This window comes from Dryobates pubescens, chromosome 28 (genome assembly GCF_014839835.1).
Source record: "Dryobates pubescens isolate bDryPub1 chromosome 28, bDryPub1.pri, whole genome shotgun sequence".
Taxonomy (NCBI): domain Eukaryota; kingdom Metazoa; phylum Chordata; class Aves; order Piciformes; family Picidae; genus Dryobates; species Dryobates pubescens.
Genome location: NC_071639.1, coordinates 13,701,629 through 13,721,725, shown reverse-complemented (window position 1 = coordinate 13,721,725; position 20,097 = coordinate 13,701,629). Strand labels below are relative to the sequence as shown.

General features: G+C 45.2%; 1 protein-coding gene across 1 annotated transcript in view; it reads right to left on the bottom strand.

Moving 5' to 3' along the window:
* Positions 1-4,031: 4,031 nt before the first annotated feature.
* The window catches only part of SIM1 (SIM bHLH transcription factor 1), a 42,255-nt gene continuing 26,189 nt past the window's right edge, over positions 4,032-20,097 (bottom strand). Inside the window, exons 9-11 of the mRNA XM_009898111.2 lie at positions 13,473-13,638; positions 5,549-5,954; positions 4,032-4,762 (exon numbers count right to left, since the gene is read on the bottom strand). Of these exons, the coding sequence (XP_009896413.2) occupies positions 4,032-4,762; positions 5,549-5,954; positions 13,473-13,638 (1,303 nt within the window). The remainder of the gene's footprint in view (positions 4,763-5,548; positions 5,955-13,472; positions 13,639-20,097) is intronic.

Below are 20,097 nucleotides of genomic sequence, written 5' to 3'. Positions count from 1 at the left end.
CTGACTAAGGTTCTCCTTATGACTTGATTGACTTTTTTTTTTCCTTCCTAGTCTTCCTTCACTTTGCTTTGCAAACCTGTCCAATTTTGTCCACGGCCCTGAGGTGTCATTTGGTAAAAAGAAGAGAGGGGGTTTGGTCTTCTTTAAAAAAAAAAGTTAAAAATAAATTAAAAATAAAATAAATGCCCCAAAATCACGATGCAACAAAATAATTGTGCACCAAAATCCCGGTGCACAGCCACCACAAGGCACCGTCCCCTGGCCTCAGTAAGATGAGCCTTGCAAGAGCTGTGGTCACTCTGTGCTTAGAGCACCTACAAACCATCCCTTTGGTGCTCCCAGCAGGACCCTGTTGTCTCAGACAAAATGATGCAGCACAGCAATTTATGTTGTTGCTGTTCCAAAGCACTGCTTATATACCTTATCTGAGTGACAGCTTTTAGGGATACACGTCAAAAGTTATTTGGCACAGCTGCCTTTCCCCCCCACCCCCAGTGTGGAAAACATCTCACCTGATTTTACAACAGGAAGACACAAAACAGAATAAACAAAATAAACAAGGAGGAAATTATGGCCTGGAAGGATACTCAATGAAAATTTGAATTTAAATATATAGATGAAATGACAAAAAAAACCCAAACACCCAAGTTTTCTACCCTATTGACAAGTACAGGCAATAAGCAGTGATATCATAGGATATAACTAAGGTGGCAAACCTCCTGCCGTGCAGAGTCTAGGTTCACAACACCCCAAGCTTTCTGTCAGTCAAGAAGAAAATCCTGGCTGTCTAAAGAAGCAGGATGGCAAATCAGCTGACAAAAGGCATCCACCTCCAGCAGACTGTACTAAAGTGCCAAGAAGTGCCAGATGCTGGAATTCCATGAGGGAAGAGAGCAGTCAGCCTTTGCTAGTGCATGCCCAGACCTCACTGCTGCTGAATTCTGTGCCTTACAGTGCATTTTGCTGGCTTTTTGTTGTCATAGTGGACTGGAGCCATTGAAAAGAGGATAAATAACTGCAGCTTGGGAAGTTTTATTTTGGGATCCTAGTAAATAAGAATGGGGAATTTTTATTGCATAGCACACTGGCTTTTTTTCCCTAGGTGGAACCATCCAGAGTACAAGCATCCTGCATTGTGCCTGTTGGGTTTAGAAACCAGGAGGTTTTCAAAAGCGCCTGGCAGAATGCAAGCACAACAGTGCCCAAACTGTCATTTCCTGACTACTTGTGGCCATTAGACCACAACCAGGGAACTGCAGCTGGTCTGCAGAGCTCTGTTGCCTTCTGATTAAAAGCTTGATAAGGAGGGTGCATGATGACCCCAAGAAAAATATCCCATTGGTCCCAAGAGTTCAGGAAATGCTTCTGGAATACAAAATACTATTGACATTCAGACTTCTTTTTATCTGTGCTAGTAGGGATAATATCATACCAGGCACCTCTACCCTAGCTTCCTTTGCAAATTGTGGTTTAATACTGTACACTGAGACTCCAAAGACAACTTTCTTCGTATTATTCCTAGGAATAAATGAAATCAATATGCATCCAGAACGAGGTTTATCAAAAATACTTTCTCCTTCCTGTGCTTTAGGAATATATACAATGGTTGGGCTGAAAGAAGTCATTTTTTGGTCCATTCCCTCCTCTGAGTTAACAGCTCTCAATGTTTTTCCTCCCCTTATTTATCTCTCCATTGTTTTATTTTTAATTTTCCACCCCCTCTCTCTCTTCAAACAAACAAAACTCCCTAGCTGCTCCTCTTTATGACCTTTGTTATTCATTTGGCAGTTAGTCAAATAAAATTCTGGCCGAATAAATTTGTTCTCATTGTGCCTTGGCTAACACTCAGTGCCCTGTCTCTCGTTTCTGTTGCTAGTTCAAACAGTTTTGGACCATTATTTCTCTCTCCGCTGGGCAGAGCTTGGTGCACACCAGTGGCACTCCCCCTTACTCTCTTCCCTTGCAAAGATGACAGACCCAGTTTATTTTAAGTTTTTATTAGAGCTTTCAGTCTCTTTATCTTTTTGCTGAGCTCTGTTCTACCTTTGCTATTCTGAGGTTTGGATAATGAAGACCAGACTGCGTTGTTCTCCCTCATGTTCAATGTTCGCTTCACCAGGAGTGATCAACAGAGGTTGCTCGTGGAGTAAGGTACTGCTCAGTTCAAGATTCACAATCTGCCTTGGAGGGAGCAGGGCTAGGCACAATATTCCAAGTTCAGAGAGGTAATTTCCTCTGCTTTCAAGTACATCTCTACTTACTTGGCCTATAATGTTATTATTTAGCTTTTGCTTCTGATTAGTTTTATTTGAAAATAGATATTTTTAACCCGCTCATAACATGCTGGTTTAGATTTAGTCCCATTGATGATCCAGCCCCATATGTCGAGCTCCCTAATGTTACAAATGAAGCTACATTTAATGTTACTCTCATTGCAGTAACCACCTCGAGCCCCACCACCTCCACACTGGTATAATGGGGAGAGGTGGTCCTGCTCCTCTTGCAGTCAGCTTGAGCGCTTCGTCTACACCCCAAGAGAGGCAGGGCAGGGCTAGCAATGATGCCTCCAAGTGCCCTAGCTGACTTTTTTTAGCATGTGGTTCTTGTTTACTCTTTTCCAATCAATTAGTGTGTCCCTGGTTGTGAGATTATTAAAAATAGCAAAGGGTTTCTCTGCCTCCTTTGATGTCTCTTTGCTGACTCTAGGACATGCCCTGAGACTGTCACCATTCTTAACACGACCGAATTTCGTGCAACCCTGATTTCCCTCAGTATTTTATGCCTGCACTGAGGATGGATTTTGATATCCCTAATATCTTCTGATGCTCATTCGGTTTTCTGCTGCAAGTCAGAAAGGAAGGCGTAGCTCTCTCTCAAAGTCACACCTCTTGTTTTCCCGTAGAAAGCTCTGTCTGAGCTACACTTAATTTACTCCAAAACATTCTCAGAAGCAGGACAAACCACAAGGGAGTTTATGTCTGTTCTCATCTCTCCTCTTTTTGCACTTATGCAACTGCCTTTGCATTTTACAGCAACATTTCTACTGGGTTCCTTCTCTGTTTCAAATTCATTCTTAACTCTTTGGCCACTTAGAGCAACTTATTATTTTATAATGATTACTCTAGGGCATCCATAGCCATGGGTTTAAATGTGCTCCTCTTGGACCACTCCTAATTCCAGCCTGTTCTCCTTGTTTGTCCTGACTTTTTTCCCCCTCTATTTTACACTATAACCCATCCTGAACATCCTTTCAGAAACAAGAGGACAATCTCCCACCTCTACATCAAGCCAGCCAAGCCCTAGCTATTTCTCAAAGCCCTGCTGAGAAAGGCTCTCTTTCTTCCAAATACAGCAGCAATAAATATTTGATCCTGTTAATTGCAAGGATACTGCTCATGGGACTCCTTTTGGATCAAGCATCTGTAAGTGGCCATGCATGTGAGTACACAAGGAAATAACAGCAGGAGTAGCTCTCTCTTCTTTCTTCCCTTTCCTGCTTTTGCATTGGTTAGCCATGGATGCTTTACACCATGGAGCAGCACAACACACCTGGCCATTAGGAATCACCAGATCCCCAGGAGTACACATTTTGAGGGAACACATCCCAGCTTTCTGCCTGAAAAGAGTGCATAGCAGTTTGGTCGGCTGGGACCTGTGGGGCGCGCGCAGGTCAGGTCTGCCCTCGGCAGCATTTCCAACCAACCACCCCTTACACAGTGTGCACAAATTGCTCTGTCAGCCTGCTCCAAGCACTCCCTGCCTAGACCTCTTCCATCCTTCTCACCTTGCCATTCAGCTCCATTCACTCTCCCCCTGCATGCCAGGGCATTTCTATTTTTTAACAGCAATGTGTGTTAACAAACTTATCCCCCCAAAACCTCTCAATATCCTTTCTAGTGCACTGTGGTATATCAAATGCTAGTAATGACAAGGGCATGAAAACATAGGATATCTTCCAATTAGATCTCAAAGGTGGTTGGTGGGGTTTTGTTAAAGGACAAAAGTTTTTAGAAAACAAACAAACAAAAGTGTCAGCTTCCATTGGTGATTATGACAGATGTGCCCTTGTGTCCTTGTGCAGGGTCTTGCTGCATCCTTAAGTGAGAAGTCACATCAAAGTGTGATCCGTTACAGCCTAGCGAATAGTTCCTAATGGTTTCAGTGTCATATAGATGCTCCAGGGCATAGCCAGTCAAGGTGTAAGCGTGCTTGTCAAAGTACTGCCTGTGGGAGCTGTAATAATTCGGAGAGGCTGCTGGGTGGTCCCCTGGGTTCTGATGAGGGGACAGGTCTGAGTGCAGGTAGTCTTTAGCCAGTACCAAACTAGACTTGGATATTCGGTCAGAGCTGGGGCTGCTTATCCTGGAGAGCGTCGTGGGGCTGTTGTCATAGTCATTTTCATGGGGGCTCATGATCTTCCCATCTCGTTGCTGGAGGTGCTCACAAGGGGGAGTGTTGGCCACCGTCGGGACGCGGCAGACGTCCCCTGCCAGCTGCTGCTGGGGGTAGCTTGCGAAACACAGAGCATGCTTCTTCCCCGTGCCATTCATGGACACCAGGGGGTCAGGGGTGGTTTTCCGCAGCTGGAGTCTGTTCTCTTCCTCTTTAATCATTTGCTGGGTGGCTCGGATCAGAGTCTCGATTTTGCTGGGCTCATGCGGGCTGCTCTGGTACTGCTCAGGACGGTAGCGGTCGCCTGACTCGCTGGCAGAGCCAGGATCAGGTGAGCTAACGACACTGTCCTCGTCCCAGTGTCCTCTCCCTAGGAAAAAGAGAAAGGGGACAAGTGTTGAGGTTGAAGGAGGCAAGCAATCTTGAAAAGCAAGATGATCTTCAGGGTCCCTTCCACCCCATGCCATCCTATGATTCCATCAAGTACTCTGAACTTTGTTTTACAGACAGGAAACTGAGAGGCAAGTGACTTGTAACAAAGCCACCAGGAATGACCATGGCAGACCCCTTGCTTGTCAATGACAGCTCCTAGCTCCCAGTGCCTGCACGCAGAACAAGTAACACAGCTGAGAATACACCAAGAGGAGCTGTAAACACCTCACCACAGATGTCCAGTGCTACCTGAGATGCTTTAGGGTAGCCAAGCACCTGCACAGGTCCAGCAACTATGGAAGAAAATATTTTCTGCCCAAAGAAAGAGCTCTGACAGCAAGATTCACTGAGTGGTGTCAAAAGGGTTCATCTGTAAATGCCAAGGTCTGAAACTGCCTAAATCTAAATGAAAACAGCACAAGGGAAGCTGAAGTGCTCCTCTTCTCTCCTCAACAAAGACCACGTCAGGTCTACCTCCAAAACTACTGCAGACTGAAAGCCTGAGACTTGATACAGCCAAGAAAACAACTTTAGCACCTGGAACTGCAGCAAAAGGAAGCACCAAACTCAAACTACATTATCCATTTGCATTAATTATTCCTTCAGAAAGGGATGCAATAAACACTTCTGGCTTTGTATCTCCATGTCTACCTCTCACACAAACAGCTGCAAGTTTAATTTCCCTGGGATGGTGCTGCTCCTGCAAATCCTTCTCATCTCTTACCATGGATCCTGTGTGCTGATGTGATGTGGGGCATGCTGTTTTCATAGGCTTCTCTGCTCTCAGGTGATGCCTTAGTCAGGGGCAGTGCTGAACGGGAGCCCCACCAGCTCTCCCGTCCCGGCTGCGGCGTGCCAAGGAAATAGCGACCAGCCTCACACCTGCCTCCTTCACAGGCCTGAGTGTGGAAATGTCTGTCCTCAGCCAGCCTGGAGTGGTCCAGGGCAAAACCATAGCAGAGAGCACTGCGGTCTGAGTACTGTCTGTAGGCACAGGAGACGTCGTGGTGCTGGGAGCTTGGTCTGTCTGCGGGCTCCAGGAGCTGGGGAGAAGCTGTGTCGGTCAGGGGGCTCCCACCCCACTGGCTTTCGTGGTCCGACTCGGATCTCTCTGTGTGAAATCCAGAATACTACAAAAGAGGAGAAGCAGTGAGGAAGTTACCATGCTTGGGTGAAATCTGCAGGTGCATTCACTCAAAAGGCAGAGGAGGGATGTGACAGGGTGGGATTTGTGGGCATGCCCACGTCTGCACCTTCTGATTGGACTCCCAGTCCTTTTCCATGCAACACTCCACAATAAGCTCACAGATTCATAGATGCATGATTTGGGTTGGAAGGGACCTTAAAGATCATCCAGTTCCAATCCCCTGCCATGGGCAGGGACACCTTTCACCAGCCCAGGTTACTCAAGGCCACATCCAGCCTGACCTTGAACACCTCCAGGGAGAGGGCTTCCACAACCTCCCTAGGCAACCTGTTCCAGTATTTCACCACTCTCATTGTGAAGAACTTCCTCCTGATGTCCAGCCTGGATCTGTCCTGCTCCAGTTTCAAACCCTTGCCTGTAAAGGTCCTGGGACTAGCAGCACTACAACAGAGCAAAGTTCTGAAGTGATGGTAGGAAGAGTGGTAGGAAGCTAAAATCCACAGCTCTGTTGCAGCGTTGGAACAAGAAAAATCCAGGAGCTCTTTCTCAGGAGGGGTGAGTGCTGGCCAAAGCAGGCAGGGTGGGCACCTGGCACCCTCTCTTGAGCAAGGTCTTCCCAAGACCTAAAAAAGCAACAAGCAGGCAGTTGGAAGAGCAGAGAGAATGGGAGCATGGGCATTTCTTTAGAGAGAAGCCAGGGTTCAGTTAAATGTCACAGGGTTCTAGATACTCATGAAAAGGCTTCAAACTTTTAGATACTTCTGGGGAAAGAAAGAGGGGAAGAAAGAAAAGGAGAGAATGCTTATTAAACCTCCTAGGATTTAGCTCTCCCATTTTTTAATCTTTTTATTTATTGGAACTGTCAAATTTCATGGAACATCTCTAAATCAATTTCACCCACGATTGCAGACGGGGATGACACCAAAGCTGTACTTGCTCACCTCTTCAGCACTGCTGTCACAAATCAATGCATTACAGCATGCAGCCTTGGAATTCTCCCATTCCATCACTCACCATCCAGATGCCCACTCTGCCTGTGCTTTTAGCAGGCATCAGAGCTCTCTTCTGAGAGCACGAGCTTACCTGCCTTTTCATGACATGGAGTTGCTATGGAACTCCTCATTATCAGCCAGCATCAAGGTTTTATGAACTTAACCAATTGAAAAGTCCTGCCCAGATGTTTGACTTGCAGAAACTTAAACCATCTGTGCACCACCAGTAGTCTCTCTGGCATTTAATTGGGAGTTTCTTTAGTGCTCCAGTTTCTATTTGGGAGCACTGGTTGTTAACACCACAGACTCTTTAAAGGAAAGGAAGCAAGGGTCGTGGCTTTGAGGAGCTCAGCTGCATTTGGTTATTAGTAGTCAGAAGAACACCTTCAGGCAAAAATGTAGACATGGAGGAGGTCAATGAGTGAGTGTCACCATGCTCATGGCATCCCTACCATGGGCAGGGACACCTCTCAACTAAGCTCAGCTGCTCAAGGCGTCGTCCAACCTGGCCTTGAACATCCCTAGGGAGGAGGCAGCCGCAGCCTCCCTGGGCAGCCTACTCCAGAGTCTCACCACCCTCCTACTGAAGAACTTCTTCCTCAGCTCCAGTCTAACCCTGCTCTCCTGAGCTTCAAACCATTACCCCTTGTCCTGTGTCTAGATACCCTCAGGAGTAGTCCCTCTGCAGCTTTTCTGTAGGATCCTTTCAGGTACTGGCCTAAGGTCCACCTGAAGTCTTCTCTTCGCTAGGCTGAACACCTCCAGCTCCCTCAGCCTGTCATCATCGCAGAGCTGCTCCAGCCCTTGGATCATCTTTGTGGCCTTCTCTGGAACCTCTCCAACAGCTGTGTCCTTCTGGGGATGCCAGAACTGAAGGTGAGGTCTCAGCAGAGCAAAGAGGCAGAATCACCTCTCTTGACCTGCTGGCCACACTCCTCTGGATGCATAGAGGGAAGATGGTTACAGAGCCACAAGAAGGTTTTTCTAAATGCCAGTAATTTGGCATACATTAACAAGAACCTTCAGGGAGCCAAGACAGTGTTAAATGACCAGCTGAAATGTCTAACTGCTATCAACAGATCTGGTGTCTCCAGACTGCTGGGTCACAAAGATATCTTCATAAACACTGAATTATTGTGAACTTAGGGACAAAATTTTACAGGGAAGATTAAGTTACCGATTAGGAAAAATTGCTACCAAGGCTTTGAGTGTGCAACTGTGCAAATCTAGTTAAAATGAGACTTTTTCAGAAGGAAAGCCACTTTTGTAAGGTTTTAGTGGGTTGGTTGTTTGTTTGGGTTGTGGTGGTTTTGGTTTGGTTTCTTAGAACTTTTCTAGTCTTCATTTTAGAAATATCTTTAGGACTCTTTTTGATTTGGCTTTTATAACCTAGGGGTTTTTTTAAATCTAAAAAAAAACCTGTGAAGGTTAATTGTAGGATAATTGTGAAGCATAAATATGTGAAGCATAAATAATTTAAAGTTCATTTCTGATTAAAGCCCAAACTCATAGTTGTGTAATGATTGCATGAGGAGGTCAAGCAAAATTAATGCCCAATAATATCATGATGAGATTTCATCTTTTGGCTGCCAGAGATCCTTTCAAACTGAAAATTCTTAACCTCATTTTGCTTTACCAGACATTCCTCCACGAATTCTCTGTTTCTAAAGACACCTCAGGGTGCAAGACAGCTTCTCTGGAAGGGAATTTCTCCCTGTCACTGAAAAATTGCTCAACTGTTTGTTTATTTAGTTTTAAACCATGAGCCCAGCCACGAAGGGTTCAGCTGCACAGAACTTCATGCACTTCAGGACAGGGGAAACCATTTCAAAGGGCACGTGTTTGTTAGCAGAGGTGCACCACGTAATGCCACATAATCATGTCATCAAGACCAACAATACTTCATGCCCACTCTTTGCACTTGATGTAAATGATGATTATTTGAGATCTGACCCGTAGCAGCTGCTGAGCTGGGGCCAGAAGTGAATTAAGGGAGTGAATTGCCTCTGACCCACGTTGTCTACCAAGGTTTGCTATGACTGCTTGCTCTCAGGGTACAACACAAGCAGACACGAGCAGAAAACATCTCTAATTGCCTTTAAAGCCAATCACATCCCTATTTGGCATTGTCAGGCTGCATCTCCCACCACAGCCCCACCACTGCCCTTCTGGGAATCTGATGTTGACAGGTGGAGGCTCCAAATGCAGGCATGTGTGACATGTTGATGAGGAGAAATGAAAGGATGATCAGAGATGCTGCTGTGCTGAAATGGGAGTGGAAATTCTATCTCCCAAGTCAGAATTAGACTCCCATACATCAAGTGATGAAAGACTATAAAAAATGGAATCAGATTCAATTAAAATTATGGCCAATCAAAATTAGTGACTATATGATTGGGCTTTTTTCCCCCTTCAGTTCTAGTCCTGCCTCACCAGAAATGCTTTTCTTTCTGCTAATTTTGGCTTTCAGAGCTTATGTTTTTGGAGGGGGTTGGCAAAGTTGAACCATGATAAAAGTTAACAGGAACAAGTTAAACATGATAAAAGATCTTCAGACAGGCAACATGGAAAATCCCTCCAGGTGATTTCTGAATTCTCTTCTGGCATAAACAGCAACAACAAATAAAGCAAATGATCCTCCAGCTGCCACCTGGATGTTAAACCTTCACCTCTGGATACTAGGAATGCCTTTCAGAGTGCTAATCCAGTGTACCCCCACAGTGAGAGCACCCCAGTGGGATTAGCAGTGCCATAGGAAGGGGCTATAGCCCATCACTGATAATATCTCATGACAGGTTTCTCAGCATAGCTCAGTTCTGATGCACATATGAATGTCTCTGTATAGAGGAGTCAGGCCTGATAGTTAACTTTCTTCTATCCTTGGGCTTAGCAGCAGTGGTGGGATTGTGAGCTCTAGGTGAGTGGTTGGGCTGGCTGATCTCAAAGGTCTCTTCCAACCTTCACAGCTCTATTAGTTTATGATATTTGCACTCCAAGACAAACTTTGGGAGGGCTGAAGGGACAAGGAAATGGGAAGTGATAACATTCCATGTCTAAGGAAACCTTCATTTTCGAGAGCCCAATGAGGCATGGCAGGCTAGTAGGCAACTTTCAAGACCTGTCTGGATGCATTCCTGTGTGACCTGCCTTGGGCAGGGACTTTGGGCTGGGTGATCTTCAGAGGTCACTTCCAACCCCTCCACACTCTGATTCTATGAATTTAATTTTTTTTAGGTGAATTGCTTTTGCCTGACCTTCCATTTCTGCAGGTGTCTCACTGCCCTAAGCGCTCGCTGTCAGACACAGCAACATCAGCCTGCTCCCTGCAGCACGCCAGATGTTCCAACAATAGCTGTTAGGGAGAGGGAGTTTTCTGGCAGCCTACTCAGGTTTTTATCATTAGAGACATTAAATATATAGTGTAACCCTCTCAGAGTCCTCTTTGCCATGAAAAACTTTCACTACACCACCATTAGCAGCTTTCCTCTTGATTTGTGTCCTAAGCAGGAGGGAGGGGGGAATAAAAAAAGCACACAATCACAGATGCGAGCTGCATTGTGCTGAGAACATATGCATGCTTTTAAATCACTTTTATCTTACTTTTTTACTAATGTAATCCTGAAATGTAAAATATGTTCTCTTTGCATTCGCTGTTATAGGCAGAACAGATGGTGAAAGGCTTACATTAAAGTAATACAGCATGTCCATTAAAATAATCCCCACTGCTGGTGACTCCTCACCAGAGCAGGAGTTGTGCTTTAACTATTTAAAAAACAAGACAAAAAACAGAGAGGAGTTTGCTTTGCTTTTGAATATGCTGGAAGTTGACAAAGCTTGGGGCTAGGGGAAGAAAAGAACCGAACCAAACCAACAAACTAACAAACAAAACCCAAAGAAACAAACCAACCAAACCCCAACAACAGAACAAACCACCACAAACAGATGAACAAACAAACAACCCCCACAAAAACCTCAGCCAACCAAACCACTGAAAACAGGCTAACTAAAGTTCAGCCTAATTCATTCAGCTTGACCTCATCAGGAAGTAAAGCTAGAGCCCAAAGAGAGGTGGGTTGCCAAAGAGCTAATCAATTCACCTCCACAAATCAGGTGTGCTAATTAATACACACCTGTAAGGGCAGGGAGAGGACAAAAAGACAGGGACAAGTAGTATGTGCAGTTAAAACCTCCTAGGTGCCCTTAGCTCTCAGAGACACTTTGCCCACTGTCATTATTTCACTAATAAACTTCCTGCTTCCTTCCTCCACCCAAACCCAGGCTCCTGTGTAAATGAAACCCCACGACCTCGCTTTTCAGCCCTGACTTCTTGAGTCACTGACTGGCAAGTTGCATGGGCTGGGGCCTGAGGGACATGGGCCACAGCACCTGCTGCATGCTCTTCACAGCAGCTTTTCTGAGGCTTTCAACAGTTTGTTCAGTGGTGGAGAAGGATGAGAGGGATGCAAAGCCAAGCTGCCAGCCTTGCCTGTGGTGATGTGCTACAATGAATGGCATGACCATTTCTCAAGATATTGGCAACTGGCACAGCTGCTTCATTTTGAATGATGGCAGTGAGGATGTGAAATGAAACTGGAGACTAAACATCCTAAGCTTTCAAACAACAGTCCCTGATAAAGCACCACTGCTAGCTCAGGATTCCTTCTGGTGGCAGAGGGAATCAGGAGGTCCTGCTGAGGTGTCACCTTCAGAAAACACATTGATGGGGGCAGATAACAGTTCTACAGCTGGGATCATCCTGCTGGCGAAGCAGCAATTCTGGCAGGATTGTGTAAGGGAGGACAAAGGATAACTTCAGTAAATCAAAGACAGTAATCCTAAAGATCTAATTTAGTATTATTGCAGGCATCTTTCCCAAGTCTTTAAAGCAGTTTGATTACAGTTGTTTGGTGTAGTACATTCAAGGGGAAGACTCTTCTTTAAGAGCCCACAGAAATGCATGTGAACAAGGATTAAACCACAACAGTTGTGGCAACCTCTGGGAAAATCTGATTCCTAGAACCTGAGGATCTGAGCTCATATCTAGGGGCTTGGTTAAACACCCCCTGTGCTAAAAGTAGATGTCAGTTGACTGAAATTTCTACCCTTGGCACTTCTGAGGGGAAAAAGAAGGAAAACAAGGAAGTGATTTAGACACTTGGGCTCACCCTGAGAGGTCAGTTCAGAAAGCATTGTACCTGCAGAGAAACCATGGCCAGCAAGGTCGTTAGCAGTTAAATATTGACCTGGACTGCTTAAGACTACACAGCTCTTCAGTATTAAATCATCAATACATACAGTTCTATCCCCTGTGTGCTGGCATAAGGGCAGTGAGACTTGCATCACTATTTAGTAGAGATCATGGTCATTTCGACAGGCAGATGTATTTGAGCCAAGGTGTGGACGATGTAAGCATGCAATGGCTGTGGCATTGTCTGCAGAAGTCAGCTGCAGAAATGTATTAGGTAAGCTCCAGTTCAGAGACCAAATCAAGTGTGGTCCATTCTCCAGGCAGGGACAGGTTCCTTACACATCAGACCTGAGAATGAAATCTAGGGAATTAAAAACCTGCTGACACCAATGACCACCTCCTGCTGCTTTCTCCCTTCCAAAGCTTTGTGCATCAAGAATCACAGAATGTTAGGGGTTGGAAGGGACCTCCAGAGATCACTGAGCCAAACTCCCCTGCCAAAGCAGGATCACCTAAGGCAGGTCACAGAGGAACTCATCCAGGTGGGTTTTGAAAGTCTCCAGAAGAGACTCCCTGACCCCTCTGGGCAGCCTGCTCTAGTGCTCCATCACCCTCACCATAATAAATGTCTCCTTGTGTTGAGGTGGAACTTCCTTGTGTTCCAACTTGTACCCATTTTAACTTGTGCTGTCCCTGGGCACCACTGAACAGAGCCTGGCACCTGCATCCTGACACCCACCCCTCAGATATTGATAAGACATTGATTGGATCCCCTCTCAGCCTTCTCTTCTCCAGACTAAACAAGAGCAGCTGTCTTGGTCCACTTCATCAAGTTAGCTTGCTGCTTTCCTTCCTGAAGACTCATTCCTCCTGGCTAAGACTTCAGTATTAAACTGGTGACAACCATCTGACAACTTTGTAGCTAAACTGGAATCATTAAAGAGCAGATAAGCAGCAGCAAGCTTTCCCCAATGGCAGCACTCACCACCCCCTCAAACCAAGTGTTTCAGACCCAACATTCCTGCTCACCCTCCTGTCCACTCCTCAGGAACTCTGAGCTCTGTTATTCTTGATGATGCCAATTTACTATTCATGCAGAAAGCATAAACATTTCCAGCTTGGTAGAAGCAGTTTAGAGAAGCAATATTCCTGTCCCAAACTCTTGTCACCTACTGTCCTTTATGAGCATTATTATACTCAAAGTAAGTCCTACACTCACCCATTTGCTTGGATGGAGTAGCAGTCAAAATAAAATCAAGGTATTCATAAAGATTCAACTTTAGAGGTGGTTTGGCTTTTTCTTTTTTTCAAAAACAACTACCTGTGGGTATGGTGATGTCCTTGATTTTGACTTTGTGCTTGAGAGGCGAGATTTGCTTCCTTTCCTGCTGTCTGTTATGGTTGGAGTGGAATTCGTGTACGAGAACGTCGGCTTGCTGGCAGCGACCTGATCCAGGGAGAGCTGCAGTCCTTTGTATTCAGTATCCCTATAGAAAAGGTGAAAGTAGGGAAAAACAAACTCACTTCGTATCTTAATGAGAAACATTCCTGCCTTCCTGGTGGGGGGTGGAAAGGAAAGATATTTTTAAGGACAAAAATATATCTAACCACCCAGGGCAAAGCAGTATATCCCCTTAACGCACCGAGAGCCACCAGAGCTCCCTGAACCACAGCACTGTTTTTATGCCGATTGCTTTTTGCATCCAACTGTTAGCATCCTGATCTCCTTTCTTCCCTAATAAAACACAACAGGATAGAGATTTCTGACATTTCTCTTCCAGTTCTGCATTGCTAAGCAATAAACAGGACATGCTGCCCTCAAAACTCTCTTAGCCCTACCACTGTAAACTTACCAGGCGTGCATATATGTGTGTGTATGTGCTCATGCACGTAACAGCCTACAGAGATAACTGAAGACACTGAAAAAAATTGATAACTAAATGGACAACACTTCATCTTTAAGGTCTTTCATTATTTTGCTGAGTTTCAGGCAAGTGGTGAAAATGTTTATGGTTTTTTTTCCCTGAGTTTTGTGTTTATTCCTCTGTTTGAAGTTTCTTGTACTGAAGGAGTTTAGCAGTCAAACAGCTCAACAAATGCAAATCTTGTGGCTTATTTGAGGTCTCATTTAAGGTGGCTGGTCTCCTCTGAAGTCATTGGTGTCATTTAAGGTCATTCTCACAGAGGTTTTCCCCGGGGAGCAGTTGGTGAAGTTCAGTGTTAGCTCCTTTAGACTTACTGATGGACACTCAAAAGCAAGGCAAACAGGCAGCATTCCCAACATCCTACTAAGCATAATGAGGGCATATGCATTGGACTGCACCCCCCTGCACACATCTGCATGTCTGCTGATACCCAGGGGAGTCAGAAATGATCTCTCCAGCTTTCATGTAGTCATACGGAACCTATTCTGACAATGATTTATTACAAGAGAGCAAAGCAAGAGTTTCCTCCTGACCTACCTACCTGGAGGAAGAGAGGAAGGATTCATGGCTTTGCTCTTCCTTTGTGTTAGTCAGCAGAGAAGTGGGAGAGCAAGGGAAGCATAATGCTTCTCTTATGCAGTCAAGGAGGCAACAGACTCGTTCACACATTACCCCATACTCCACCTAAACCTAAAGACTCATCCTTAATGAATTATGTCAATAGCAAACTGTTCACCCAGTTTTAGCAGCCAGAAGTTGCCCTGGAATCGCACACAGATTGGTGTAAGCCACACCAGTCCCACATTTTTGAGGAAGGAGCTGCACCACAACCTGAGCACATCACAGCTCAGTCTGCTGAAACTCTTTCAGATGAAAGCCAGGAGCAGAAGGCTAAATTTGCCAAAACACTGGAATCAGTGAGATGTTAGTCAAAGCTAAGAGGATGAGCTGTTCACAGCCTTAGGGATAGAAGGTTTTTGAACCTGCCAACCCTTTGCCTCCCTTTTTGCTGGAGAACCCATAGCTCTGCACTCCTGCCATCACCTCCCCACTCCTGGTGCATGCCACCCTGTGACTCTCTGCTGTTTTCTTATGTCAGAGGAAGAGTCTTAACAAAGGAGACTAAATACCACCCCAGTGCTCAGACCACAGACTGTCACTCCAGCACTACTGTAACCAGCTGGATGAGGGCCAAGCATTCAAATCCTCAAGACCACACTGTACAATATTTCCAGGTCATGGGAATCTAAAATACCCAAACAAAGCAAGCTGCCCAAAGCTCTGCAGGCCTTTATGTGTTGCTTCTCTAAGTCCTTGGTATGGTTGTGGTGAGGAGTCAGCCTCCCAGAACACCAAGCATTAGAATGAACGCCACAAGCTGCTCTTTGCAGCCAGTGCTTAGATGGTGACATCGTCAAAGGAGAAGAAAACTGCCTGAGGCTCTTGCTGCTGAATGCAAAGTTTCCCCTCAGAAAACAAACCAACCAAAAAAGAGCACATCTGTGCTCTCCTTGCAGATCAAACACCTGGACTTTTCTGCATCACCAAGGCATGATTCAATGCCATCTCCACCTTGGTGTAGCACAGCTACCCTTCAGAAGAGCCAAGATAGACACCAAAACACCAATTACAGCAGGCCAAGATAAATACTAGAAGGTGGATACATAAAATAAACGAATATATGGAGAGCAGGTCCTGTGGGGTGTGTCAGAGGCAGGAGATGTTCCACCAAGACATGAAAACATTTGAGTATACCCATGTGCACTGTGAGGCAAAAGATTAGGAAGCTCCTAGTGGTACACAAACTGCAGATGGAAATTCTGACAACTTCCTGGAGGAGTTTATAAAGCCTCCACCAGCCATGGAACTCTAATCTCCAGGTTCCTGCTCTCAGACACATGAATCCTCTATCACGCAGTCCCACCAAGTCAGTAGTGCTGCACTTTGTGTTCTACATGCAACTCCAGAAGAAGTGGTGGGTGTGAGCCTCTTCCCCCAAGGTCCTCACCTTCAGGATCCCATGAGGATCCATACAATCTACATCTATCTACATGAGACTGCTGAGAGAGAGAGAGTGATATGGCATGTGTTCAATTGCTAACAGTATGTTGCTGACAATCTACTATTTATCTCATTTTCTGATGCAACTATCATCACTATAAAACATCAGAATAACTACAGGAAATTAGCTCTTAAATGAAGAACAGATGGATCAAACTGAATCCAGACAAGACCAAAGTAATGCTTCTTTGCAAAGGGAAACACATTGAAGACCTCCACCTTTTCATGATGGGAAACAGCCATTCTGCCCACAGTTGGATGGAGATTCTAGGTCCTCTTTGACTCCTCACAAACTTGAATGCACATGCTTTGGTAGCATATGCTTCCAAGAAATTTGTGTTATTTCTCCTCTATCTTGTTCCTTCCCCAAATATGGAAATCTGTCCAGCATGGTCAAAATATCAGGCACTTACAGACAGTTATCATGCTTCTCTGTAAGCAAAAAGAAATCAGAATACAAAGCATAAAACCCTCTTGGTACAGTATGCTGCTTCCCATTTTCTCCTCAGATCTAACTCCCAGAAGCATTTCCACACTGTGCTGTGTCTCAGGCTCTTACAACACCCACATAAAGCTTGAGCTCAGTTTTGAGACCACTTATTGGTGATTGAAAAGCCAAGAACTGGTGGCTGTACCAACTGCAATTCTCTGCACTAAAGACCTGAAAGTGCAGTACAAACACTCTTTACTAGAGGGATCTAGCTACAGCAAGCTCCATAGATGGTGAAGGACAGGGGTTGAAGCCAGAAAGCACAGAATCACAGCAACCAGAGGATTTCATACAATCATAGAAGGCTTTTTGTTGGAAAAGACCTCTAGGATTTGGAAGAGGAAGCCAAATCTGCACATGGCTTGGGTGGCAGCTGGATCTGCAGCACTGGTATGAAGAGTTCTCACAATTCACCTTCAGAAGACACTTTCTGCCTACTGCCACTGCCAAAATGTGCAATGTGAGACATGGTGAAAGTCTGAGGAAGAGATAGTGACTCATAATTAGACAGATCAAGAAAGAACAGGGAGGGAATATCAGAGCATCACCAAAAAAGAGGATTCTTGGCAAGGAGCTTACACCAATGTGGCAGCTGGGGGTGTGGGGGTTGGAGAGCTCACCATGAAACTGAAAAAGATTAATCTTTTCATATAGCCTTTTTGTAGGGGAAAAAATGAGGAAAGGATAAGTCAGTGTTGAGAGGACTGGAATTAGTGGCAGAGGTCTAGTGGACACAGTATGGCCCAAGACAAACTGAAAGTGTCCAGTGAAGCCAGGCTCTTCTGCAGTGAAGTCTGCGATTACTTTAACCAAAACCTAAAAACCGAAGACTAAATGTTGCCATTAGAGAGCTAAAGGCACAAAGAGTGTCAAAGATGCTCAGATTCCCTGCTTTAAGGCAGTGTTGGCTACGGAACAGAAGAGAGCTTAAACCTTGAGAAATGCTTTCAAACAGAGAAAAAGCAGCTCATCAGGAGGCATCCAGAGGAAGGAGCAAGATAATGGTGTCCACAAACAAAGAATAAATATCCAGATACAAGCAAAAGTACATAAGCAGCACAACCAGACTTAAGGACAGAGATCCAATCTATCTTATATCAACAGGCAAAAGCAGCATAAGCTTCAGAATTAAAAGAAAACCTTCAAAAGATGCTAAACATACAAAAATGTACCAAGAATGCTCAGTTTGTGGGAAATTCTGCCCTAAGAAAAGAAAGAACATCTTTTTGCCACAACATGCCAGAGAGGAAGAAGCAGCTGTACATAGGGTGGCTGAGAAGACACAGGTAACCAAGGAAGAGAGAGATATTTACAGTGCCTTTAGTACCATCAAAAGAAGCTAAATTTAGATTTCTTAAAGAAGATTCACAGAAATTCAGTTTTCCACAGAAATTCAGTTTTCATAAGCAGAGTGAAGACATTGGACTGGAAGTGAATTTCAGTTCATCCTCTCCAGCAGCAACCAGGGTATCAATTTACAACAGGGAACAGATCTTGCTTTCAGGGTCCTTTCAACTGATAGCCTGAACAACATGCAATGGTCATAATGCCACTGGAAATCACAGCAAATGAAGAATAAAAATGACCACCTCAACCTGAGCACCATGCCCCCACACCAACCTTTACACATATTAATGAAGTATACACTGAAAATAGGATGACCTGAAAGGTATTTTCCAACCAAAACAATGAATCTTTGAGTCTGGATGCTATGCTAGAAGCATTAGATGATCTTACTGCAGCAGGTTCCTACCTAGAATACACTGGGTTGGAAAGGACCTTTAAAGGGCATGCAGTCAGCAGACATCAACTAGATCAAGCTGCTCAGACCCCTATCAACCCTGATCTTGAATACCTCCAGGGATGGGGCCTCCACCGCCTCCCTGGGCAACCAGTTGCCATTTTCCACCACCCTCACTGCAAAGAACTCCTTCCTAGTGTCCAGTCTAAATCTACCCCTCTGTAGTTTCCAACCCCTGGCCACTGTGGAAGGCATTGCTCATGCCAAAGAAAACAATGTGCCGTTTGAATGGGCTGCAGCATTATTTGTGTTGACCACACGTGGTCATCACTGCCTCTGGTTTTACCTGAAGTCTCTCTGCACTCTGTGTTTTTTTCAGCTAAAAAGAAAAATCAGGAAAATCCTCTCTGGCAGAATTTCTGCCAGTCTAGCACAACACAGAACAGAAACTGTGAGGCGAGACTGGAGGCGTTAATTCATTAAGGCTCAGTTTGCTTTGCTCAGTTGCTGCGACTCAGTGAAAAATCAGCCACAAAGGTGGTAAAAGTCTGGCACTTCCTCGTGCATGTCTGACCACAGCCCTGCAATATTTCATTCTCCTGCTTTTAAACAACTTCTAACATTTCCACACTCCAGCTCGTGCAATGCTAACAGAGCACCATTCAGCAGACGAGCGAAAAGAGAACAGATTCTGGCTGTTTGTCATCTTCATGGCTTTCGAAGTCAGCAGATGGTACAACAAAACAGACAATTTCCTCATCTGCTGTGTCTTCTGTTCATGTACAATGTGTCTCAGAAATGTTTACAAAGGCCTCAGTCTGCTCAGAGCCTTGTCAGGAGCGTATGTGATCCCTTTAGCATCTCTCAGAACCAGGCGAAATCAGGAGGTTTTGTTTAGCTGATACAGGAAGACAAATTTCAGGACAAAGTAGGGGGAAAAAAACCTCCTGAACCTCACTGCTTGTTGTGAGACTGCACTGACACTCAGAGATACTCCCTCCCCCAGGTTTTCCTACAGTGATTGAGATGTTAGCAATCAATGAACTACACAATCATAGAATGCTTTGAGCTGGAAGGACCTTAAAGGCCACTGAACTGTTGCAGCAGATCCAGAGCAGCACACAAAGATGATCAGAGGGCTGGAGAACCTCTCATACAGGAACAGGCTGAGGTGAGTTGGAGCTGTTCAGCCTGGAGAAGAGAAGGCTCCAGTGAGACCTTGGAGCAGACTTCCAATACCTGAAGGGGCTAGAGGAGAGCTGGGGAGGGGCATTCTACAAAGGCTTGGAGGGACAGGATGAGGGGGGTGGATTGAAGCTGGAAGAGGGCAGATTTAGACTGCAGATTAGGAAGAAATTCTTGCCAGTGAGGGTGGTGAGACACTGGAACAGGTTTGCCCAGGGAGGTCATGGATGCCCTCTCCCTGCAGGTGTTCAGGGCCAGGTTGGATGAGGCCTTGAGAAACCTGGGCTGGTGGGAGGTGTCCCTGCCCATGGCAGGGGATTGGAACTATATGATCCTCAAGGTCTCTTGCAACCCAAACCATTCTATGAAGCCATGAATAATCTAGATCCTTTCCAAAACTTCTCAAGGGAAAAGTCCCTTATAGACCTGACCAAACTGGCTCACCAAACTGGAAAGACCCTCCAGAAATCTTTCAAGTGGTTGCCTACCATTAGTACACTTAGGCAATGCACCTACTTGGAGCAGTGTGAGATCTGCATACTGG